General features: G+C 38.5%; 1 protein-coding gene across 5 annotated transcripts in view; it reads right to left on the bottom strand.

The window, feature by feature from the left end:
- Window positions 1-1,881: 1,881 nt before the first annotated feature.
- Window positions 1,882-26,576, bottom strand: part of dnajc6 (DnaJ (Hsp40) homolog, subfamily C, member 6) — a 41,394-nt gene continuing 16,699 nt past the window's right edge. For 2 of the 5 annotated variants that reach the window (XM_053499496.1, XM_053499492.1), the window contains 17 exons: window positions 24,050-24,185; window positions 18,703-18,752; window positions 18,099-18,247; window positions 15,996-16,118; window positions 14,741-14,874; window positions 13,699-13,893; window positions 12,794-12,902; window positions 12,407-12,486; window positions 11,927-12,120; window positions 11,343-11,735; window positions 10,693-10,839; window positions 10,057-10,155; window positions 8,421-8,561; window positions 7,065-7,373; window positions 6,807-6,955; window positions 6,192-6,368; window positions 1,882-4,333 (listed from right to left, as the gene is read on the bottom strand). In XM_053499496.1, coding sequence (XP_053355471.1) covers window positions 4,232-4,333; window positions 6,192-6,368; window positions 6,807-6,955; window positions 7,065-7,373; window positions 8,421-8,561; window positions 10,057-10,155; window positions 10,693-10,839; window positions 11,343-11,735; window positions 11,927-12,120; window positions 12,407-12,486; window positions 12,794-12,902; window positions 13,699-13,893; window positions 14,741-14,874; window positions 15,996-16,118; window positions 18,099-18,247; window positions 18,703-18,752; window positions 24,050-24,185 — 2,687 coding nt within the window. In that variant the 3' untranslated portion in view covers window positions 1,882-4,231. The remainder of the gene's footprint in view (window positions 4,334-6,191; window positions 6,369-6,806; window positions 6,956-7,064; window positions 7,374-8,420; window positions 8,562-10,056; window positions 10,156-10,692; window positions 10,840-11,342; window positions 11,736-11,926; window positions 12,121-12,406; window positions 12,487-12,793; window positions 12,903-13,698; window positions 13,894-14,740; window positions 14,875-15,995; window positions 16,119-18,098; window positions 18,248-18,702; window positions 18,753-24,049; window positions 24,186-26,576) is intronic. The other 3 variants (XM_053499493.1, XM_053499494.1, XM_053499495.1) reach the window with 3 other exon arrangements.

The raw sequence follows: 26,576 nt of genomic DNA, 5'->3' as shown, positions 1-26,576 counted from the left end.
CATTCATTCACTATATCATTTATCCTGTAGAGGGTCACGGGTGGGGCTGGAGCCCATGCCAGGGTTCACCCTGGATGGAGTGCCAGTCCAACGCAGTAGTCGTAAAGAATCCAAATATAATTTTACACTTAAATTCCTTAGAAGCTGCTTGGAGAAAATTTTCATAATAAACAAACAAAATAAAACTATAATAAGGTGGCATTGTGATTAGTAATGTCAGGGTCCGGGTTCGATTCCCGTCTCAGGTCTGTGTGCATGGGGTTTGCATGTTCTCGTCATGCCTGGTGGGTTTTTTTTTTATACTGAATGATACTACTCATATGGTAGGTCAGTGTGTGGGTTAATAAACAAAAACCAATCATCAGGAATTGTTCAGGTAAAGCCACTACACTGACAATGAGACACAAAAAAAAGTCTTTTTTTTTTTTAGAAAGCCTGGAGAACTCTTCCTTAAGACTGTATTATAAAACACAAGAAAGTTCCGTTCTTTGGAAGCGAAATATAAAAAAAATAAGGAGTGTCTCAAAGCTTTTGCACAATACAACAACCATACACAAGCTATGCATCAGGTTACATTTGTGATGGGTAATCAGGGGAGGTTCCCTGGGGAACTTGGCTAGTGTTGGGTGCTTTTCCACTATGGCCAAGGTTAATTCCAGGTCATAGGATTATCCCCAGCTTTTCAAAACAGTATGATATGCAGTGAAATCCTAACATGACTGTTTGCGACTTACAAAGAAAATAAGACATGTAAAATGAAAAAAGAAAAGAATGTAAAACATAAAACTACAATATATACTAATTATTATTACAATAAAATAAAAAACATATAATGTACAAATGTAAAAGTGTGAACTGTATGAACTGTATAAAGTATGTGGATTGAGTGTCTACCCTCAGTGCCAGTCTCCAGACCAGATACACTGGTGAGGGTTGTGGCAGAAAGAGCATCTATTGTAAAACTTAATACTCTACATGGACATTGGTGATCTGCTGTGGCTCCACCTAATGAGAACTGCCAAAAATGGAATAAAAAAAAATAGATGCTTTGTTTTTTTTTAAGCATATTCAATTCAAATATTTATACTACCATACCAAAACTGAATATTACACTTTTTTTTCTAATTATTATCTTTTGTGCACTAACAGGCAGGCACCAGACGTCACTAGATTTGGTGAGTAGTTTCACAAACCACTGATTTGAAACACTGCTTTATCACAAAGTCTACTTTAAAACTTGCGAATATTATACTTATATTTTTTGATTAAAATTGAATGGCAATCTCACACTGACTAATGTGAATGATAACAGAACATGGTTTCACTTATTACTTGTACTTTGTAGATCCGTATAAAATAATGTAGGCTGGGGTTTCAGTTATGCGTCACATCTTCCTTGATTTGTCTCTGATTAAGTTCAGACTCTGATCAGGTCGCACTTTGCAACCTGTTTCTTTCTGGCATTCCATTTTCCTGTCCCTGTTTCCCTGTTGTCATAGTCAGTGATTAGGCTTTTTACTCATTTATCCATTCAAACCTTGTGAATCATCCTGAATCATCATCTTCTTCATTTTTAATGCCTTTATTTACATTTACATTTAGGCATTTGGCAGATGCTCTTATCCAGAGCGACTTACATTTTTATCTCATTACACATCTGAGCAGTTGAGGGTTAAGGGCCTTGCTTAAGGGCCCAACAGTGGCAACTTGATGGTTGAGGGGTTTGAACCTGGGATCTTCCGAACCGTAGTCCAATGCCTTAACCACTGAGCTACCCCTGGCCCCTTTATGATACCAGCCTTAAAATTAGGGGCTTAATTGTTGATTCACCATTAAAAATAAATAAATAAATAAATAAATAAATAAAGGAACCAGACACTATTTAATCGATCGCATACTCTCTTGCCCATTTATTGGTGCAGCTCATGTTTACTGGTGAAACCAAAAGAGGGAACACGTCAAATAAAGTTCACGTTTCAGTAAGGGGGATACAGCAGACAGGCAAACACAGAGCTGTATCCAAACCACCTTCTTACATACATATTACAGTATTATTGGTAACACCACACATTCACTACTGTATACAGATATTAGCTTCAGAACAACAGGACAGCCTCGAGGAGGAAGAAAAGTCAGTCCACGACAGGTAAGGGAAGAGGAATGTTTGGTTCCGAGTGCAGGGGTCCATCCAGAAATCAGTGCTTGATATTTTAAGAAGACGTTCAAGTAAGACTTTTGATTGCAGAGAGGGAGAGGCAGTCGAATGAAAGATCCAGAAGAGCCCTACATGTCAACAACGGGGTTCAGGTTTTCACACGATGAGCAATGTTGGTACTGCATGTTAATGCACATATCTATCGTATATATCATAGTTGAAGAGTGCCACTCCAGTGCAAATATACCAATTGCGAAAGGGCAGATCAGTTGTGTGGCTGTCCCACACTAAGAGTCATCACATCTGGATCGTGTACCTCTCTGGAGGTCTACACTGGACTTAAAACTATCCAAATATTGCAGAAGTTGACTTGAGGAAGTTCAGTGTGGGTGACAATAAATAATGAGGTTTTCTTTATGTGCATGTGAAATTAAACTGAATGATCTCTACAGCAAGAGAAGCGATGCAGATTCTGTCATTCACATTACCTAACAAACAAGACCTTTAAGGAGTTAGCACTGGTCAATAAATTGGGAGAATTCACACACATTCACACACACACACACACGCTCTCACACATGTTCAGGTCAAATAAAAATCTTGATTAAGTCAAGAAATGACTAGTAAAAAAGAAAAACCTAGTAAATTTCTGATAAATTACAATAAGAATCATAAGAGACATAATTAGGTATTTTATATTATTGTATTTCTTATGATATGCAGGAACTCTAGCACTATAATTAAATGTAAAAAAAAAAATCAAATAAATCCAAAAAAAACATCAAATAGATGTCATGAACTTAAAACCGTGCATACATATACAAAGGACAAGTGTTCCCTATTTTTTTTTTTTGGAGTATCATTTTATGTCTGGAACATTTGAAACATTAGTTATTTGCTATTTATTCATTAAGCCAATTAGAACTAATTAAAAGGATAATGTGAATATTGAACGTCACCAAATGTCAGAATGTCATTAAAAAAAATATCTTATTAAAAAGAAAATCTATTCACTTTACAATAATTGTGTAGTGTTAAAAAGGTTTTTCTTCAGGCATACTGACTATTATCCCAGTACTTATGATCACTTTAATAAATGTGCACTATATCTTTTCCAGTGTTATGACCCTAGTACTCGCCTAATGTATAAAAAAAAAAATTAACTAACCTCACAATACGATACTATACATTAATTCGGCATGATTATTATTATTATTATTATTATTATTATTATTATTAATAGCTACTTGTGTTTTTACTTGTTTCAGACTCTCGCTCTCTATGCTGTAAATAAACCATTAGTCCTAAGACTACTTTTGTAAACAATACAACATAAAATACAGTGCAGCACATTTCATACACACAGATACATCAGTAGTGAGTGGAAAAATTCAACTCCTAGTTATGTGTATTTCACAGATCCTATTAAATATATCAAGATATCGAGCTGCGTGTACAGGACATGTCTACGTAGTATTTCTGTGCTTTTCATTCCTGCACTTCTCAACACAGGGTACAGTAGATGTGTAAAAGAGCAGGATTTTTTCTTAACTGTGTAGTGTTTCCTCATGCTAACCTTTGACCTTTGCTTTTAACTCCTGGTGCTAAGGAACAATAAGGCCACTCTTCAGCATCGTCTCGGACTTGCACATGGTCTACACCACTCAGATCAGTTTAATGTGTAGCAGGTTTTTAGTTGCTGAACTAGCTAACTACAAAAAAAAATGAAAGAAATACTGTGGAACATAAGAAAGATGTGTACATGTACATTCTAGCTCTATGGAGAACATCTGAAACTGTCTAAGCTTATGTAGTAGCTCGATCATCAGCTGATTCATCAGAGACCGGTTTATGTAAGTCATTACAGAATGACACTTGGACAAGCACACTATGCAGACGAATGCTCTGGTGTCTGTGGGGTATGGAGCAGGATTTAGGAGAGGGAGGAGAACGGCAGAGGGGGGTTCTGATAACCGTGGTCGTAGTCTCATGCTGTTCTGACGTGGAGACGATGACCGATTATGTCATAAACTGCAGTAGGTTGGGTTTTTCTGCGGCCGTCTGGTGCAGTAAGTCTCAGTAAAGAGCTTTTTGTCCTTGACTTTCAAACTCTGACCACGCATCGTTTAGTTCCATAAAAATCATCTTGGCGTATTGTTCATACGGCTGCCCAGTCGCCTGAAGAGAGAACAAATAAAAATAATATTACTGACATTTTCTATAGATCTTCATGGATATTATCAACATAGGCTACGGTCACATTACAAGTCACGTTGTTTAATTCCGATTCTTTGGTGAGATGGGAATTGCATGTCATGTCAGTTCCCATTTATCATTACAACCGCCCTTTATCTGACCCTATTGTGGACGTCTCTGTCCTCTGAAACACCTTGATACTTTTTTACTTGCTCCATCTGGACTGAAACATGTCACATTGGTGAGAACAATCATTCATTTAAAAAAAAAAACTGCCAATTTTGGCCAAAATATTTTTCTAGGATTTTGCTATGGAGGACAGCAAGCAGATAGTCAGCTGTATTTGTTGAGGTCCAGAAAAATAAAAAAATCCAGACGCTTTAGCTGTTTTAGCAGCTATCGCCTGCACTGCTGGTGCTGACTGATGATGACACATATACAGAACTGAAAAGTCACATGAATTCCGATCTGACTGTTTTCAGATATACTGTATATCCAATCCAGGACCACATACTGTACAAAAGTGACTCAGATCCAATCTGAAAAACAGCTTTGTGTGGTCAGACATCCGGGTAAAAAAAATTGGATTTGAGTCACTTCAAGCCGGTAATGTGAACGTAGCAAAAGTGGCATCCAAGTTTTTCTCATTTTGTTGCATAAACTCAGGTCATTGATGTTGAAAAAGATGCAATTTAGGGCTGCACACATAAAATTGGGAATGGGAAAATTTGGTCATGGATATGAGAATTACATTTTAAAAATACCGGTAAGCATAATCAAAATTTTAACAAATTTGTTTCTAGGAAAACCAGAACAGCTGAAACTTTTTAGAGATTGCAAACATGAATATACTGATCGAACAGCTAAGATTATGGTCACCTTAAGGTTATCAAAGGGTCTAAAAATGGTCACCAGCTCCATAACATTATGCAAGAAAGAAGGAGGGCATGGAGCAAGAAGGTAACTGTATACCAGGAACATTGCCCAGACTCATAGTAAAACTTGGCAGTGTGTTATTGATGTTATGAGCTATCGGGTGTTCACTCATCATCTGATTATGAGACTTTTTTTTATTTCCTGACTTGATCACCAGATCATGTGCATGGCTCATTGCACATTAACACACTATTTGGCCAAATGTATGTGGACGCCTGATCATCACACCTGGTTCTTCCGCCATATCTTACCCCAGGCTCAAATCTGTTCCAGCATGATAATGCTCAGAGGTAGCTCAGTGGATAAGGTGTTGGACTGCTGACCAGGAGGTTACGGGTCAAGCCCTGATGATGCCAGGTTGCCACTGCTGAAGCAAGGTCCTTCACCTCCAAGTGCTTACCTACTGTACAATCAGGGGCCAGGGGTAGCTCAGTGGTTAAGGCATTGGACTGCGGTTCGGAAGATTCCAGGTTCAAACCCCACAACCACCAAGTTGCCACTGTTGGACCCTTGAGCAAGGTTCCAACCCTCAACTCAGATGTATAATGAGATAAAAATGTAAGTCGCTCTGGATAAGAGCGTCTGCCAAATGCCTAAATGTAAATGTAAATCAGGCGTCGAGCTGACAAGGCAACACTGTATCTGTCGTCCGATGTGTTGGCTGGCATGTAGACAGAATCAATAGCACAATGCAAGCTACATGAAAAAACTTGCCCAGATTAGAGCCTGGATTAAACCCCTTCCTGTAAAAGTGGAGTCTTTTAAAACTGAATCTGACAACAAGCAGATTGTTCATGTGATTATCTAGTGTCCACATACTTTTGGCTACATCGTGTATATTGAATACTGACTTTGATTCATTGTTCTAAATGCCTTCTTAGGCTACAGATAAAGAGCCTCTGACCTTGTCAGGGTGGACGACCAGCACCGCCTTGCGATAGACCTTCTTCACTTGTTCAGGAGTGACGAGGTCAGCCATGCCCACGGGTTTCCAGCGGTTCTCGCCCTCCCACAGCACCGTGTGCATGGTGGAGAGTAGAGCGCGGATGTTGCGCTCCTTCCCCTCTATCCAGTCTAGGATCTGCATCCAACACACAAAACAAGAGCTGGTTAAACTCTGCAAACAGTCTTCTGTGCTAAGACTACAGTTACATTATGGTTAGTAATTATGTCTAATCCATAATTAAAATGTTATAATTAACAGGAAACAGTGATCCAAAAAGACTTGGCATACTACTTGAGAATTACCGGGTTACCAGGGCTTTATCAGAGCTAATACGTAATGGTACGATGCCAGACACTATTAATAATTTGGTTGTATGCAAGCAGTGGATCATGGGTAACTTAATGCTTAAGGCATTTGGACTGCTATACGGAAGGTCCCAGCTTCAAACCCCACACCACCACTATTCCACTGACCCCTTAACTTCTCATATGTATATTGAGATAAAAAGTCTCTTTGGATAAGGGCGCCTGCGAAATGCCGCATATGTTACTAATTCCTGCTGTCATTTCTTACCTTGAGTTTTTCAGGATCCATCTCTTTTGCCATCTCCTCTTTTCTCATCTCTGCTATAGTCTTTGGGCCTTTCTTTTCCTTAACGCCTGTAAAGCCTTGGCCAGACAGCAGGTCATCAAAATTAGCGTCAGTAGCCCGCGGTTTGGTACCTAATGAAAAACAACATTCAGTGAGTGGGCTCCGGCGTACTTGTAATAGGTAAATGGAGTATGGAGTATAAGAACATCAGTATCTGAAGGAAAGCCTGTGTAGACTAACCCATGTTGGGCTGCGGTTTCCCTGCAGGCGCGGCTCCACCCACGGCTGAGAAGCTGACGTTGTAGTTGGGTCTGTTCTGAGGAGAGCTGTGTGTCATGGACGGTCCTGGGGTCTTGCCCTGAGCCTGGGGCTGCCACTGACCTGCACCTCCATGCTGCCATGCGGGGAATGCGGTGCTGGACTGCCAGCCTGCTGAGGTGTGTTGAGGGGAGGCAGGGGGCCTCTGGGGGGAACTCATGGGAGGAAATCCTCCTGCTGCTCCTCCTCCTCCAGTTGGAGTGGTGGGCTTACTGGAGAATCCTGATCCACCTGAAGCAAAAGAGGGAAACACAATTATACCTTTTGATTGTTCACATCAGGCAGTGGGAACTCCCAACCCTAGAGATCACTTCTGTGGCAGTTACTTAAGAGGTCGGATTGTCAGCTCAACACTACAGGCAATTTGGGAACACAAATTAGCATAACCTGCATGTTATTGGACAGTGGGAGGAAAATCACCAAGCACAGGGAAAACATGCAAACTCCATATACACACAGACCCAAGAGAATCTAACCCTGACTTCGAAGGTGCAAGACAACGATGCTAACCACTAAACCATCATGCCGCCATACACATTGATAGCAGTAGTGAAAGGAGTTCCGTAGTTTAACAAAATAAGCAAACAACATTGCTTTTGATTTACACAAAGAAGTGTTTGTTGTCACACAACTATTTACAGTGGAACCTTGGATTGCGAGTGACACGTTTTGTGAGTGTTCCGCAAGTCGAGCAAAGATTTTTAATAAATTGTGATGTGGAAAACGAACAAGTCTTGGTTTACGAGTACCGAGTATCATGTATCACGCATGAGCTTTTTGTTTTGACGGCGAGCGTTACATGATCACAACTGAGCCAACGTTTTTTCTCTCTCTTGTGCTGCGTCTTAGTGCGCGTTAACACTGTGACCACGTGTGTGTGCTAAAATAAAACATGTTCTTGTTTATTTGTCCGATAAAACAGTGTTTCCGTTGTATGTGCGCGTGTATGTGAAAAGAGTGGAAGAAGGGTAACTGTGTAAGGCGAGAAGGGGGAGAGGGGCTTCACACACACAGCACACAATCACATACACTTGCGTATTTTTACTTTTTTCAAAGGTACAGTGCAGGTTAGTTTGTTTTATTTTTACTTTATATTTCGTATTAATTATTTTTATGCATTTATTTTTTGGGGTTGTGTAATGAATAATTTGAGTTTCCATTATTTCTTATGGGAAAATCTGATTTGGTTTATTAGTGTTTTGAAATACGAGCCTGCTTCCGGAACAAATTATGCTTGTTATTCAAGGTTCCACTGTATCATTATTCAAATGTACCTACCTCCCAGACTCCCTCCAAGGTTGCCAAGGTCAGCGAAAGGGTCCAGGGTGTTCGGTTTGGCCTGATGAGTAGGAGTGTTGTGTACAGAGCTGGTAGGACTCGTACCAGCTGATTTACTGCCTACACTGACACCACCACCTACTGTAACAATACAGTGAGTTGTCAAATAAGCCTCATACACCCTCTATATGTATCCTTTATATTATCACAAAATCAGTTAATAATATTAATTATAAAGTATTAGGACGTATCTACACATTCAATGTACCAAAACTTTAGAAACAAAAAATATTTATCTAATACTGAATCTTTGCTTTCAGTAAATTAAAAACTTGTGCAGAGACCCAGATTAAGTGTTCACCTTTTAACAGTAAGACAGTGGCAAAAATTACAACAAATAAAATAAATAATAATAATAAAATATGAACCAATCAATTTATAGCAACATAGTGTGAAAACTATTTTTTAAAAAAGGCCATAATATAAGTGAATAAATGTTCTATAGTTACAATATCCTAAATAATAGCTATATTATCTCATGATATCTGTGCAATCACATCTCTTTTTTTCCTAACTGTGCACAATTATATTCAATTGGATTTGATTGAAAGTGTAAAAAGTGTGTTGTATTGCTTTTTCCCCTCCCTTCCTTTGTATTTATACACTGTACTGTATATAAATAATTTTTTATTTTTATTTATGTCTATTTTTCTTTTTTTGTCCTTATATACGGAACTGTCACTACTTTATGTTTGCACATTGTTCTTTGCTGCTGTAATGTTGAAATATCCCCAGTGTGGGACGAATAAAGGCATACCTTATCTTATCTTATTATATCTCTATTTTCCGGCAAAAAAAAAAAAATACAGTGCAACCTCAGCATACAAACGCCTCACCTTAAGAGTTTCCGCTTTAAGAACTTAAAATTTGCCTTGGCATATAAAGCATTTTTAGCACACGAGTGAATGAACTAAGTCAAACTGAGCGCTGGCTAAGATGTGTGTATGTCTGTGGGCTGCTCAAAACTTTTTTTTTCATCAGTGGAAAGCCAAGCAAAGCAAGTTTATGTTTTTGTTGTTGTTTTTCTTTTGTGCTAGGTTTAGTGAAAACATGGCACATGGATCTCAAGAATGTTAGCAAGCATGACAGCAAGTATTGCCTGATTACTTACACTTTTGTCTTAAGATATATCAGTGTCTATTAGCACTAAACTGAGTTTAGAAATGTAGTCATGATTTAACAACATTAGCTAAACATTGTCACCAATGCAATCCCTCCAGTAGTAGATATCTGACTAGAAGCTGACCCCATTGGCACACCTAGCTATAAATCACACTGAATAAAGTGTTAGAAATTAAACTAAGACTAACTTAGCTATTATATGTCATTATGAACTCTTTAGTTAGTTAATGGCATCTCATTTACCAGCTCAGACTTTGAAGTAACTCAACATGATGAAACTGTTCTGTATACAGTATGGTCTTATATTCAATTCAATTTTATTTCTATGGTGCTTTTAATAATTGTCATTGTGCAAAGCAGCTAAATATTTCAATATTTCCTATATCTATGTGTAATACATAAAGTCTCCAGCAGATGTCCCATTCTGGGGTTTGTGGTGTTAAATTTCACTTGCCAGGGGGAGCTGTTTTGTTCCAGTCCCATCCTCCTCCCATAGTGCTCTGCTGCTGGATGTTTACAGTGGGTGTAGTCGGGGGCACGGGCGAGCTGCGGCCTGGCAGGGATTGGCACAAGTTAGCACGCAAGGCTTTTTATAAATGGTCTCTGGCAGTTTACTTTGAGATGGGGGTTTTACAAATACAGTATGTGGAAAATATAGCAGCATGCTGCCAAAATTAGTTTAAACTGGGAAAAAAAATATTTCAGAAATGTATTACAAAATAAATCTTGGGTGAGTGTTAATTATTAGGCTTTATATGTTACTGTACAACATAGTTCAGGATAGATTTATTATCTACCCTAGAAGATAACCTTTTAAAAAAACGTTTCTTTACGTCTACTGGTAAAGAACAAGTTTTTTTTAACTGGTCTCAGTCACATATAATAGCCATTAAGAAACCACATGCTGCCAACATCTTCTCGACCAGGACATAAAGTCATAAAGCAGCCACAAGCACTAGTAACACTTCTACAGTACATTGTTTACCATACTAATACGACACAGTCAGCAAGCATGTGAACACAAACCGCCCGAAAAATACACACGTGCACACACTGCTGCTACATACACTGGCAAAGGCGCATGCCTTACCCAAGCCCGTGTTTTGCAAGGTGGGAGATGGAGAGCGTGCAGCATGCAGGAAGGGCGCAGGCTGCCCCACATTACCTGGTCCCAGGAAGGCCTCCATAAAGTCTTGAGGCTTTGCAGCAGATGCAGCTGACCCGAACAAGTCAAAACCTGCAACAAAGTGATAGAAATCAAACTCATTATAATGATACATAATCACCAAATGAACATGATTTGTCAAAAAGGCTGCTTTGTTGTCATTTTGTCGTTAGTTAATTTAAGTATTACTAACTAAATCAGTTGTCTGGTTTACAAAATTGCTTAATTTGATACTTTCCAATTTATAGACAACTACATTAAATGACATCCAGTTACAGCCAAATACAGTTTAAGTAAAACTTTTTGTATTTTTGGGGGGAGACATAAACTTGTGTTACTTTCCAGAGTAGCAACATTAACTTTATTACTCCAGTATGAAACTAAAGAAGAATCTTTTATATATATATGATTTTTTAAAATGATGTACCTTGACTCATTTCAATTCCCTTAAGCCAATATCCTGTACCTGTGATTAACATTACCTAATTTGCTGTTGCCTTCTACTTGTTATAATGATCAAACTCCAGTTAAAGATCTATGCTGAGAATTTAAAGAGCACTAGAAAGTGTGCATACTGTCTGCAGGTCTAGGAGAGGGACAAGGCGAGGTTGAGGAGGCAGTCCTTTTAGGAGTGGACTGGGCAGAGTTGGGGCCACTGGATAACTGAGATGCTGAAGCTCCGAATAGATCTCCCAGGAGGTCAGTGGTGGTGCCAGTGCTTGCAGGAGGCTGTGGGGAAGTCAGAGGTGGCTGAATGTCACCTCCATTCAGGCCCAGGAGGTCAACGTCCTCGGCGGGAGGTTTGGAAGGAGCGGGGTGCTGAGCTTCGGCTTTACTGGCCCCTTTGGCTTTCTCGCCGCTGCCACTGCTCTGCTGGCTGGAGAGCGAGAGCATGTCATCATCTGAGGGCTCACTCTCCTCATTCGGGCCCACACGGCCCCCCTGGGTTGCTTGGTTCTGCGCTGGATCTAAATAAAACAACAATACACAGATATATTTTAGAGTTAATGTTAATTCAGAAGGACTAGTTAGGTTGTTCAAAATTGTGAATTTTATCTCCAGAGCTTGGGGATGATTTAACAAATTCAGTACTGTGCTTCAACAGACTTGTGAGTGTGTATTGTAGCCATGTAGTTCCAGTTTTTTTACTTTACGTTACCTGTAACAGCCAGAGCATCCTTGTGTTCCTGGTGGCAGGAGAACAGCACATTTGGGCTCAGGTCTTTAGTGGGGAACTGTTCCCAGGGTGGCGTGAGATCTTTCTGCTTCTCTGTCTTCTCTACCTCAATCTCCAGCAGCACTTGAAACAGCTGAGGATACTTGTCTGGAGAATCGCACGCATCCAGCTCTGACCTGAATACACACATGTGCGTATATTTAGATAACACAGACAGATTATAAAGTCTGTTTTAGATAAAGCCACAACAAAGTATGTACAGTAAGGGTGTGAAAGGGTTTCTCAGCCTGTGATTGGCTTGCATTGAATGTGAGTCACTCAGGATAACAGTGTCTGCCAGACGAATACATTTAAAGCAAAAAAATCACACAGTGCCTGGGCAAATTGGAAATCTAAAACCCAAACACTGATTGGAAATATTATATTTTCAATTAAATCAGACAGAGAACTGTTAAAACTTACTTCATGAACTTTAGGACCGTTGTGCCAGGGGCAATGAAGCCAGTATGGAACTGAATCTGGAATATCTGTGTGTTGGTCACCTGCAACGCAAAAAGCATTGTCAAACCTATAGCATTATACTGTTGATGGTATAAATACAGGTGTTTAGAGGTGTTCTAATCAGGGTTTTTGGTGCCACTAACTGATAACGCTGATCACAGGTGTGTGGGTTATTAGGATTATTGGAAATATTTACATTTGATGTATTGGATTATTGGAAACATTTATTGATTGGAAAGCAACATATGCAGTGTTAATAGAAAACATTTATTGATTGGAAAGCAACATATGCAATGTTAAAGGAATTAATTTAATGTAATTCCTCTTATCATCCAGTCATGTCCTCACCTTGGCTTGTAGTGCATGGGAGCGCATGTGGTAGGCTGAGATCACGACATCGCCTTGGACACTCACTCCCAGGTTGAAAACCACTTTTCCCTCATGCACCCTGTACTCCCTGGATGGAAGAGAACACTGAGATCATTCACGTAACATGGGGCATTTTAAGTACTACAGGTTTGATTTCAGTGCAGCCACAGACATGACTCAGTGACACTGTTAGTTCCTGTTTTAGCTCAGTTTCTATTTCAGTGGTATCCAAAATAAATCCATTTTCACTGATGTGGGTGAATTAATTAGGCAATGTCAAAACCTGAGTGCCAAAGATATCACAGCCATGCTGATATTCACCGTGACCTTGAGCGTGATATTGCTTTTATACAACAGTTCCACAAACATCATTTATTTTGAACAGGGAATGATGTGTTTGTTTATTTAATCAGTTATTTAGCTCCGCCAACACATATCCTTACATGACTGGTGGAACCACTGTTGAGCTGCAGACAGTTAGTGTGATTAACAAGGCTGAAAGTAGTTTTAAATTCATACTGGTACTTTATACCCAAAAGGTTAGGAGCATAAACCATGGAGGTGATGGACAGTCCTGAGAAACATACAAGCTTAACGGTAAGTCTCATCCTAGTGTTAATCTTATATTGTTTAACCCAACAACAACTTAATGAGTATACAGTATGTAATAAATTATTAAATTATTATCAGACAGGACAGCTTTCTGTATATTAAATGTGAATCAAAATATACATACTACATCCAGAGGACACACTAAGGGAATCAGAAGACCTAATTTATCACTGGCATATACCGTACAGTTCTAATAGCTCGTGTACGACTAAAGATGGATAAATGTGAGGATAAAGAAATGGATAATGGAAACTGTTTGTTGTCTGGCGTACCTCATCCTCTCATACTCCTGTGCCGTGGAGAAAATCTTCGTCTCGCCGATCAGGACGTCACAAAAAGGTCGACAGCCGCTGCGCTGTTTGTTGAAGCAGGGTATGGGATTCATCGTGACAGCTTTGATTACCAGCGGTTTGGAGTGAGGCAATGTGGGCTTCTCTAAAACCATGCTACACACATATCCTATATACCTGACCAAAGACACACACACACACACACAAGCACAGAAAAAATAATCAGTCTACTAACAGTTTTGGTGTCAGGTCAACAAGACTACAAAAATTACTAATCTTAATTTTTAAATAGATAAAATTATTCTTGGAGTGCTAATAAAACAACATCTTACATATCAAATAGGTCCAATTCAGAAATTATTAAACATGGGACACAAGACATGTTATTTCCACAAAAACCTTTAAAAATGTTCACAATATATTATAAATCTTATTAAAAGTTCACAACTTCTGTGTTCTTGTTTTTTTGTTGTTGTTTTTTCTGCAAACTTTTGACTTATGTGAGTTAGCATCTAGCTAGCAAAAAGCCGATTCATGCACTGGTCAGTGCTAGCCTCTGTAAGGATTTGAGATAGATTTTTCTTTTTGAACTTACTTTTATATTAAACATTTCCCATGTCAAATTAAAAAAACAGTAATGTGCAGTGCTAGCCAGCCTGGTTTGTGAAGTTAAAAGCCTCTGTGGTGCTTCGCTTCATGTTGAATGTAAATGCTAACTATCAGGCATTAGCAAAAAAGGTTAATGACTAAAATATTTAAAAAGATATACAGGTAAGTGATTAAAACAAGTAAGATGAGCAGGATATCTGAGGTAAAAGTGCTGAGGTCTGGCAGGGAAAACCACCATGGTCATTGTATCATAGGAGGTGATTTCCCTAAATTTTCATCTTAATTTTAATGAAATGTATTTTGGGGGCTCAATCAGATTACCATCCTTTTATTCATCAGAATATTCAAAAACAAAAGAAGCACACTCTATTCGCCCTGTCCTGAACTATTTATTTGTTTAATGAACTATTTCTACCTCCTGTGTGAGGGCCACAGGCCCGATCCGGGTCTCTTGGCGCTGAGCAGTTGCATGGCAGGTACGGGGTTCGTGAAAAGGTGGCAGAAGCAGAACATGGCACAGACTAGCACACCTGAAGGACCCCTGCCATCCTGAGACACACAGAGACACGCACACTAATATGAGAAATTCACACTCAAACAGGTTTCTGTCACAAATAAATATTTTACTAAACCTGTTCCTGAAACATAATTGACTGATCATGCATTTGTAATAGAGATGTGTGGAAAATAATTCAGTTACATATCACGATTCTTTTGTGTGGTGATCAGCCACGATATTAACTCCACCACAAGATAAACTGAATAACATCGATTATCAATTATTATGTTTGCATTCGAGTTGGTAAAACATTGCCGTTCTTTAATCCTACAGGAGGCATGCTCTAAATCATTCACACATTGGCACAACCTTCTGAGTAGTAGGAGTCAGTTGTTTGCTAACTTTGTTTGGAAATGTGACAAACTCTAAAAAAGGTTTGTATCGAATTGGGATGTTTATAAAATCATGATATTCACAGAGTTGTAATACAAATCAAATCGGCACCTAGGTATCATGATAATATTATATCAGGTGGTCCCTGGTGATTTCCACAGCTGTGTTGTTATCTCATTATGAGTTCCAGTCTACATTTCCTGTAATCCTCAGCCCCAAATTTTTTTAATTACATGACCTTTATTCAAGCACCTACTGTATGCCCACTAAGAGGCACCTGACTACTGTGGTAGACCACGCCTTACCGTTACAGTAAAACATAAAAATAATAAAAATTACTGCTTATTCCACAGGTATTGCTTATCCCTTTGGATTGTCTGCTAGACTAGTTTAAAAAAAACACCAAATTCCTATTGGGCAGTGGTCGCTCAAACGGTTAACGCTTGTGGGTTACTGATCAGGAGGTTGAGGGTTCAAGCCCCAGCACTGCCTAAGTTGCCACTGTTGAGCCCTTTGGCGGTTAACCCTATCTGCTCCAGGGGTGCTGTATCCTGCAGACCCCTTCACATAAAGGAATATACTGTACACCATAAAAATACACTAAAGCATGATTTAATGAGACGTTATCTTTAAAACCCGACGCAGGTGAATTAAAAAGTTTTAAGCTAAACAGCATTGATGTAAATCGAAACATTTGGCAGGATGAGAAGCACTAACATGGAAGAAAGCATGAACCTGACATCGGATGCAATCTAATGCATGATGTTCTTTCTCTTACCGAGCAAGTGATCACACACACGTTCTTGGGGTTCTGCTTGAGCCAGTTGTGCATGTTCTTACACACAGCAAACAGGTTGTGAAGGCTCGGGGCTTGCCTGGATGGCCAGTTGCACTCAGACACCTGAAGAGAGAATTGAGTGACACAAAGTTAAAAGGAAAGTAGACTGGAAAGATAATGATATGAAGCAGGAACAGGGCAGAAAGAGGTATCAGGTCACACTGTAATCCTAAAATAACTATCACTAAGAAAATAAAAAACATGACAATGCATGTCTATGCATAACGTCACTGTTTTATTGATGCAAGCACATTAAATGAGCCATGTGTGCTGAGAGAGGGTGTGCGCACTTAATGTGCAAATCATTTAATTAGAGCAGGGAAAGAGCTGAATCAGATTTCACTGCATGACAATATTTAAAAGCCTATTGACTAAGCCATTATAACAATCATCATAAGATGCTAAAAAGTTATTTATAGTGTACTCATTAGAAGCGTTTTTATAGTTCAGCGTGGACGGTAATGAAAGTACAGTGGTATTAAAACAAAAGTGAAATTCAATGATTTAATGACAAAAATCATTATTTATTATGAAGTCCTTTATTTTTCAAAACCAGCTGCATATGCATTGGCATAGGGTTAAAAATAAAACGTCTGCAGTACTCTGGTGTCACGGTCGAAGATCATGTTCGGTTTCTTGACTGGTCCAGCCTTCTTCACCAATGACCAACAATTTGCTATTGGGTTTAGGTCTGGTGGTGACCAAGGCCATGGCTCTAGCTTTTCACTAGTTTTAAAAAGCCACAACTCTTAAACTAATTAGTGAAATCACTTGTTTTGTGCACGGTGAGAAATGCAATACATGGCATGTGTTGTCTTAATACTTTTGGCCACCACTGTATTTCAAGATAATAGAAGCCATTACATGATATAAAAACATAATATTTAGGCGTGCTATTAATGTGTCAACAAAACCTTGCTACACAACCCATGCTTACTTCATCTTTTTATATAAACAGTTTCCCAAGAGCATCAGGATTGAAAGACAGGTTTCAGTGTAATGTTCATTCTACCATTCAGTGATCATTCTCCCTTCAAGAATAAAATTGCTTAACTTTGTAGTCGTTAAAGTCTAACACATGATGCATGAAGTATGAGGCATACATATTATGTACCTCCTCAGCAGAGGCCTTGGGGGAGAAAAACAATAAGGAATATGCATAGATCAGCCATAACGTTTACACCACATAACATTTAGCACTACCATTTATTATTTTAAAAAAATTGCAGGACAGAATCATGGGTACTCAAGGGTCACCTATGACCACGAGGACCAAAGTCCAGCCTAGCTGGTCTGATACAAGAGAAAAGCCAATGCAGCACAAATTGCAGATAACAAGTCAATACTGGCAATGGTAGCAAAGCACCAAAATACCCAGTGCATCGTAGCCTGTCAAGGCCAGGGCTAGTAGGCAAAGGGCCCAAGGCCACCAAAACAGTCTCCAAACTCCCCTAATCCCAATCCAATGAAGCACCCATGGGAAGCACCAGACAAACAAATCTGATCCATGAGACCTCACACAACCCACAGCAGCCAAAGTGTCCACTGCCAACATCCTGGTGCCAGACACAACAGCACAGCCCTAGAGGTTTTGTGGAGTCATGCCCCGAACGGCCTGAGCTTCCCAGGCAACACAAGGTGAACCTACATAATACAGTACTGGGCTTAATGTTTTTATTGTAATAGAGAGAGGGTGATCAGTGTAAGAATTTCTAAAGCAATAGACTTTAACCTCAGGTCAGGGTTGTTTGCTTCCATAGCAGTGGTGTCAGTCTGTATTGGCTTATCTCATTATTACCTCATCTTATTTGCTGCCTCACTTCACTGAGTTATTATGGTTTCACAGAAATCAGCCCCATGTTAGCAATGACTCACTGAGCTATCAAAAGTTGTTTTAAGGAAATGCTTTCTAAAGTCTTCCATTAGTCAGTCTTTTATTTTTTACAGCTCCACAGAGGCATCCACATTACCTCCTTCAGTAAACTCAGAACAGAGAAACTTCCTCAAGGCTTATACTTTGTACATGCAGATGAGTGGGCTTACCCTGTTGGAGAACTTGGCTCCACGATAGTTCCTCTGGGACAGGTTGAAAACAGTGTAATGATCAGCATGACGCGAGTCCAAGAAAGACCGGATATCCTCCACGTGGTTCCTGTAGCCCAGCTCCACAGCCTCCGCAGGGTATGACATCACTGAAAGAGCATGAAAATGGATCATTACAGTCAGAAGATGATTTTATAGTCCGCTTCACCACTAAGCACTGTGTTTATCAGCTACAAAACCATAAAGGACAATTTACTGAGCACGATCATCAACTGTGTTAAACGTTTGAGCTCAATCCTGGTTCAGATCGGGTCAGGTATATTATGTTTGTTCTGATCTAACACATCTGAGACCATAATGGGTTTTTAAATGACCCAGGTTATGATCCTTTTTTATAGAAATATAAGGATAAATATATAAGGACTACCACTGTGCAAAGTGTGTAAAGAAAGCAAACACTGCACTATCACATGGAAACTGAGTGATCGGCTTCTGGGTGACCTCTCGCCCACTGACATGGCAAACAAAAACATGAAGAAAAATAAGAGATAGAAGGACAAGGTTTATGAAATAGGAATTTAGATGTTTTTTTTTAAATCCTCACCTATGATGCGTGAGGTGATGTAGGCAATGTCCAGCTCTCCTTTGGTATAACTGGTACAGAAACAACAAACAAACGCATACACACAGTTTTACAATTACATACTGTACTGTACATTACTAAATTACATTACTGTACAGAAGTAAACTTTTCCTATTAACATGATAGTTATGTTACATGTCACGAATTTTTTTTATTATTCTATTATATGCTTGGGCAAGAATGATGGAATAAAACAAGGCCTCCTTAACAAGGAATTGTCGAAAAAGGTTATGTGCACAGGGCAACCTATTATTAAAAAAAACAAGGAAAAAAAACCTGAAGTGGCTGTCACCAGCATTTCTCTCTCTAAGAGACCTTGCTTTCTAATGGATTTCGCTTCTCAAAAGATGCTTTCTGGATTAAAACTGTTTAAGGCACGCTGTTACAGGAATAATACTGAACCCTAATGCGAAGCTAAGTTACTGTTATCAGTCCAAAGTGTTTTCCTCCTCTTAGACATTTGCAATTTTTGATTATTAATAAACAATACGTTCTGCTATTTGAAAATTTTTAGGTATGTTTAAATGTTATATAATAGCTGCAATAAAAGTTTGCTCCCTTTATCACTTATTATATAACAGTTATTCTTTCACCAACCTCTGTGTATTTTTCTCTCTCAAAGGTAATAGGACAAAAATAACACTTAGCACGATGCAATCCTCGTCAAATAGTGTAAACAAATACAGTGGTACCTCAGCATACGAACGGTCCGCCTCACAAATTTTTCACCTTAAGAATTGAAATTTTGCAAGAAAGTCTTTTTGGGGTAAGTTTTTGGGTGGCTGGAATGGATTATCTGCATTTACAGTATTTCCTATGGGAAAAATGCATTTCGCAATATAAAAATTAGCCTTAAGAACAGTTTTACAAAGCACTGACACTGGAGACTCCTTCCATAAATAGTTAATAACATAACAGACTATATAAAAGAATGCTTTGCTAACTGACAAACCTTTTTTTAAACCATTTATTATTAAGATTCTTTTTTTTAATGATAATTCATTATCCTGAGCTGTGCTTTTTGGTAAACCTTTGAACTACTAAAAACACTCAGGATATGCTCATTTAGGAAAATGTTAAACAATGGGTTAGTGTGATGTGGCCCTGCACCATGAGTTACAGGTCGCACCCCAAATTATTGATTAACAGCATGTCCCAAAGTGGTTCATTTCTTACTTATCTAGCAAATAAGAATAGTTAGAAAGGATCTTATCTTGGATATAAGCCATAAATCAGTGTAAGAAACTGTACATGTGCTACTGTTATCCGTGTACCACTGTTGTTTGTTGCCTGTAGCAGGTCAGGTACCTGAGTAAACTGCTGAAGCCTTTAATCCTTCTAATTAGATCATATAGTATAACAATAATCTGCTATTCTAGGCTTCAGTTTTAATAAGACATGCAAGAGTATATGTACACACGCGCACGCACACACACACAGACACACGCATACACACAAACACCACCAGGAGTGCCGACAGTTGTAATCCTGCATGCACTGTGCGTATATAGTTTAAGTTTGGTAATTGTTTAATGATTTCATTGTTTAAGTCTGTGCCTATGCTTCCTCAACACCAGTGAGTGTAGAGTTGTGTCTTCCCCTAAACCCTTACCCTCCAACCCTGAACCTAAACCCTTACCGTTCAACCCTGACCCTGAACTTTCTTTTTCTCTTCTGACACTGACCCTGACCCTAATCCTAACCTTCTTTTTTTAAATAAATCTTCAGAAGACTTCTTTGTAACACTTTTTTTTATTCATTTAATTTAAAGTTTTTGTAAGGTGGTGGATTTAATCAACTATTTTAATGAATTATGAAGGTTTAAGAAGACTTGGTGTTTCCCTTTAAGCAGTCAACAGTTTTCGTTTCAAGATACAAGACTAATATTCTTATTATATGTGTATACAAGTCTCTCCAACTTCTTATTAGGCTTTAGAAGGTGGTTCTCTATAACCTTAAGCAATTAATCGTCAGAGGAACACTCATTATTGAAAAACGTACACAGTGTGATGAGAACACACAGGACTGGAACTAAACAGCTGTGCAGTTTGCTAGTGAGCCTAAAGATTATATTTTGATGCTATTTAAAAAGGTCATATGGTCTGATGAGTCTAGATTAATCCTATCCCAGAACGTGTCAAGGTAAGAAATAAGTGCATAAAGCTATACACCTGTCATGTATAGTGCCCACTCTACAGGCCTCTATATGATCTAGTGATGGGAAGTTAATCATTTTAGTGACTCGGTTCTTTAAATCTCTTTTATCAAAATGAATGAATTTTTTTTCGAGTTCATTTCGTTGTTTTGATCAGAAATTAAATGTTACATTTTCAATAAAAAGACCCCCAATACGTCTACATAAACAAATTTTGGCTATTGTTCCAGTAATAAAAATATTACAATGCAGCTAAGGACATATTATAATAAACAGAATGAGCAGCTCACCTCTTATATCCTCTAGTTCAAGTCGTTAGTCCTTTTGAATCTATTGCACCGCATATTGTCTATGGGAGTCATGTGACGAAAGGACGATAGACTCGGACTAGAAGACTCATTGAGAAGAACCGTTCAATTCCGTTTCCTGTGTATTGCACTGCATAGCGTCTACAGGAGTCACGTGACAAAAGAACGGTTCAGACCTAATGACTCAAAGGTAACTACTCATTTCTGTTTCCTGTACATAACCTATGGAGGTTTTGCGATGCTTTGCACATGCATGCCCAGTAGAAAAGGAACAAATCACTCTCCAAGACCTCTGAGTCACATTAAAGACTCATTTAAAAAAAACAAATAAGTTATGAACACCCAATCTCTAGTATGATCTGGGGTTGCTTCAGTTGTTCAGGTCTAGGCTCAGCAATGTTATGTGGCAATAAAATGAAGTCAGCTGATGACCTGGATGTACTGCCTGTACTTTTTTCCCTGATGGCACAGACATATTCCAGGCCTCAAATTGTAAAAGAGTGGTTCTGGGAGCATAAGGAACCATTTTCGCACCACATGAACTTAAAAAACTTTTTTGGCCAGGCAGTACAGTATATAAATACAGTAAGGAAAGAGATAATGCTGAGAAATTCTACATTAGGTTGTTTTACTTGAGTATAATTCTTGATTTTGCTTTTCTCTAAAAGTTTTTAAGATTACTGTTGACATAATAAATGAGATCTGGGACGCTATCACTCCATTCATTTGGCTGCCAACCAAATGACAAACACGAGACATGACTGGCCTACTTAGTGTGTCAGACAGGGCTTTTGTGTTGTGCTGTCCAGTTCCAGTGTTGCTACAGTGCTGATTTAGCAACAAGGAATTTGCAATGCTTGTTTGAGCAAAAACGGACTGCCCTGGAAAGAAAGAACTACCACACTAATGCACCTCTGTATTTTTCCGTATCAAAATGACAAGAAATTGTTTTTAATGACAAGTTTTGTCATTTTATATATTTTCTCCCAGGGGTTAGGTGTCTTATGTCTTTTTATATAATCAAACATGGTTTAAAGCAACAATTTAAATGAAAGATTAAATTAAATTATACATCAAGGGGTCATTCATATAAGTGTAGACATTTACAGAATGATTAGTAAATTATTTGGTACAGTCACGTAAAGAATATTAATAGTAAATGATAATGAAAACAATATAAGATAAATATAATCTGTCAGTAAATTAAAATTTTTTTTTAATATATTGCATTGTATTTAAAATAACCGTATTTTAAATGCAATTTCCTAGAAAAGGTAATTACCTAGAAAATGGTTTTTCTAGCAATTTCCTTAGAAAATACAATTTTCCTAGAAAATGCAAGACATTTCCTAGAAAAGGTCAAAATACAAGACTGTCCAGGGAAATATCCACCTTAAATATTCACATCTTTAGCTATATTCCGAATATGCAGTATTCTTTTTTTTCTTCCACACCTAAAGTGTAGAATATTTATAATTATTATGACTCATAATTATTAGAATCCTTTGTTAAATAAGCAAATAGACATCTTCACCTGGCATATTAAGCTTAAGCAAATGTATAGTTTTGTTTATAATTTTAATATTATACACACTCACTTATATATCGTCTATACTGCTTATCCTCTAAACAGGGTCACGTGGACAAGGAACCTATCCCGAGAGACTTACAGCATGAGGCGTGTTAAACTCTGGACAGGGTGCCAAACCATCATACTATCTGTACCATTTCATATACTGTAATTAGGGCCCAAGCACTATAGGATGCGCAGTGCTGCTGCCATTAGGATGCCTGAGAGTCGCGTGGCCCGGGGACCTCAGGGGCCCCCACACGAGATTTTGCTGCATAGCTTATACACATTTGCATGTATACACACGTAACCCGGTACACAATTTAGAGCTCATTGAGCTAAACAACTTTCGCACTACATGAGTGGGCTTAACTTAACAAAAGGACTTTTTGATATTTCGAACGAGTCAGCTGTGATAATGCCATATATGTATGCTGAAAAGTGATTAATAACGTTTTCTGTGACGTTATAATGCGTGACATTATATTGAGTGACACATTCAGTGAGATTACATTGAGTAGCATCATAGCGTCTTGGTTTACGAGTACCGAGTATTATGTATCATGCATGCGCTTCTTGTTTTGACGACGAGCGTCACGTGATCACAACTGAGCCAATGGTTTTTCTCTCTCGTGCGCTGTGGAATTGTGGGTAATCATCTCCCCTGCTGGGTCTTAGTGCTCAACATCTGTGCACGCGTGTACAGTTTACTATAACACTGTGACCACGTGTGTGTGTAGAGCTTATTTTATATTGTGTTTGTAAGCACGTGTGTACATCGCGCATGTACTGTTCCTTATACATGTGTGCGCGTGTGTAAAGCAAAAGAAAGTCTTGTTAGAGAGGTTAAAGATCCATTTTCTCCCTCTCCGTTTCAGCCTGTCGGGATTTATTTTGACTTTTTTAAAGGTAAAGTGCAGGTTAATTTTTTTTATTTTTACTTTATATTTTGTATTAACTATTTTTATGTATTTATGTTATTTTTTGGGGCTGTGAAATGAATAATTTAATTTTCCATTATTTCTTATGGAAAAATGTGCTTTGAAATTTTGCTTAACGAGTGTTTTGGAATACAAGCCTACTTACAGAACGAATCATGCTCGTAATCCAAGGTTCCACTGTATTTGATTTAATCTTTGAACAGAGTTGCCCATGTCCATGAACTACCATTTTTCATTTAGACAAGTGATCCAATTCGTACCCTCCACCTTCCTAAAACATCTAAAGCAAGATTCAGGCTATCAATCATCAGTCACACACACAGTAAAGACTTACGTGGCCACTTGATTCATAACCTTCGTTGAAGTGTCCTTGATGGTGTCCTTGAGGTTGTCCTTGAAGTTGCTGAAGAACTTTCCAGCACCTCCTTTAACCATGTCTAGCAGTCCACCTCCATAGTTCCCATCCATATCTGGGAAATACAAAGCCTTTCAATTAGGGCTCCATGATGAAATATAAATATAAACGGAGATTGCACTTTATATATCTAAATCTGCATGCTTCATAAAACAGCACTTTAATAATTTTATTTCTACACCTACCTTTAACCATGACCTTAACTTTGATAACTAGAGGAAAATGACTAGAGGAAATATAGTTTTTTTTGGTCCTTACAAAGGACTAAACATATGCACACACACACACATGCACACACACATACACGGTTAGTGGGCCACAACTAAAAATATATGTCCTTGATCAAGCGACAACCTTTTTAACATGCAAATACATGAATGAGAAGGGAAAGCAATGCAGCATGCAGAAATACGGTTGGTGTACAAAGGCACTACAGGAAGTGTGTACCGGTGGTTTATAACATGCAACAATAATACTACACATGGCAGTGTGGGAGCTGTATAGAATTAGCTTATATTAGGTTGTACACTACCTAGTAATGGTCAGTAAAAATTGTTCTTTTCTTTGTAACAACCTGCTTGTGGCACATACATGTGCTTCAATACCCTCTTTTATGTTCTGGTTCCCATGGCAACAACCACCATGTGTTCATGTTTTGCTTTGTGTTGTTGTCTTGTCCCTGCCCTGTCGTTTGCTTCAGCAACTGTGTTTATCTGTTCTTTGTTAGTCCTTGATCAGTTTGTCTATGTATGAGGTCTGTCCAGAAAGTATCCAGCGACATAATGAGCAGATTACATGTAATAGTCAAATTTTTCGATCATTTCCTATTGGTCTTCTTAAGGTGTCCTTAAAAAATCCAGCCTTTGTAGCCTAAGGTCGATGATCTTGTCCAAGATTTTCTCCGAACGCAGCATGAAATCCACTCATTGTAAAGCCAACATAACAACAACGTGCGATGTTCATGGATCATTTTGATTCTGAAGACAGTTCCAGAAGCCCATACTCCTACTGAACTCCTAAAGTTGTTCATGGGTCGAATGCCATCCACCCACATTCTGCGCATAAGCCAATTTTTTAACACCAGAGTGTGGACAGCCACCACTTTATATAACACAGTGCTGACAGACAGGAGTTCCTACTAACTATTTAAAAGTGCCGTAAGTTGTACACATGGGTGCTGAATTTTCATAAGATCAACTTACTTGGGCTGTAGGAGGGTCCCAAGGCGACCTTAAGGCGAATGTAAGAATTCTTAAGAATGCCATAATCTGTTCTTAAGAATTCGGGTTCAGGTCCTTAGAAATCTCCTTGTTTCTCCAACTTCTGTAGAAGTCGGAGGAACAGGGAGATTCGTACAAACCCGACGTTTGTGAGAATATTTATGACCAAGGTTTTTTCATCAGTGTCATGCAAACTGTTCTCGTTATATTAATAACAGATGCTTCATAGACAGACCTTATATACCTTGCTGTGTCAAAGTATCATTACAAAGACCTATAGTATTACCTAACATTAAGTAACGTTCTATCAACATTTTCTGATTTCTCTGGTCACTCGTATGTGCCTCGACTTTGATATTTCCTTCCTGTGCTTTAAACCCGGATTTGCTGATGATTAGACTTTTAGAAGCTGCAGCCTTGGCAGGCAGTGAGCATGTTACTTTGAGTTGGGATTGTTTTGCCAGTAAAACTTTAAAACATGCATAACAACACCAGAAAGACAGAAAGAATTGTCTTTACCATACAATTATATAACATCAATAAATAACATACAATCTTTAACTCAATCTACAACATTCACAGGGTGAAGCACACAATCTCATCATTATGGCACAGTGGTATCGCCTAAACAACTCTTTCAATTACCCCACATTATGATATTATATATAAAACACGTGTGCCATAAATGAATACATTTACAGCACTTGGCAGACGCCCTTATCCATCAACATTTTATCTCATTTTACATCGGAGTAGTTGAAGGTTATGGGCCTTGCTCAAGGACCCAACAGTGGCATCCCAGTGGTGCTGGGATTTGAACCTAGGACGTTCTGATTAGTAGTTCAACACCTTAACCACTGAGCCACCCCTGTCCTAATAGCTGAAGAATGCATGATAGAATATGTGATATAATTAATAAAAAGTGTATTGTTTTAAAAATCCATTATTTGTTACCATAATTCTAGTACATGTGCTATTTGGTGGATAATGTCTTGTTTAGCGCAAACAATTCATGGAAATGCGTCCAAAGTGAGAAGCCGGAAAAGATTATGTTTACACTTTTTGATCAAATCACCTGTAATGGAGTCTCAGAAGTCATAAATCAACGTAGCTCAATGGTTTCAACCTGCCATTTACGCATCATCATTACAGCTGCTTGTTCAGTCCTGCATAGGTGACCTTACTGTAGTCTTCCAGCATTTGTACTGCTGTGTACTTTGAACAAA

The sequence above is a fragment of the Clarias gariepinus genome, chromosome 6, assembly GCF_024256425.1.
Source record: "Clarias gariepinus isolate MV-2021 ecotype Netherlands chromosome 6, CGAR_prim_01v2, whole genome shotgun sequence".
In the NCBI taxonomy this organism is placed as follows: Eukaryota; Metazoa; Chordata; class Actinopteri; order Siluriformes; family Clariidae; genus Clarias; species Clarias gariepinus.
This window is presented reverse-complemented; position numbering and strand designations above follow the sequence as displayed.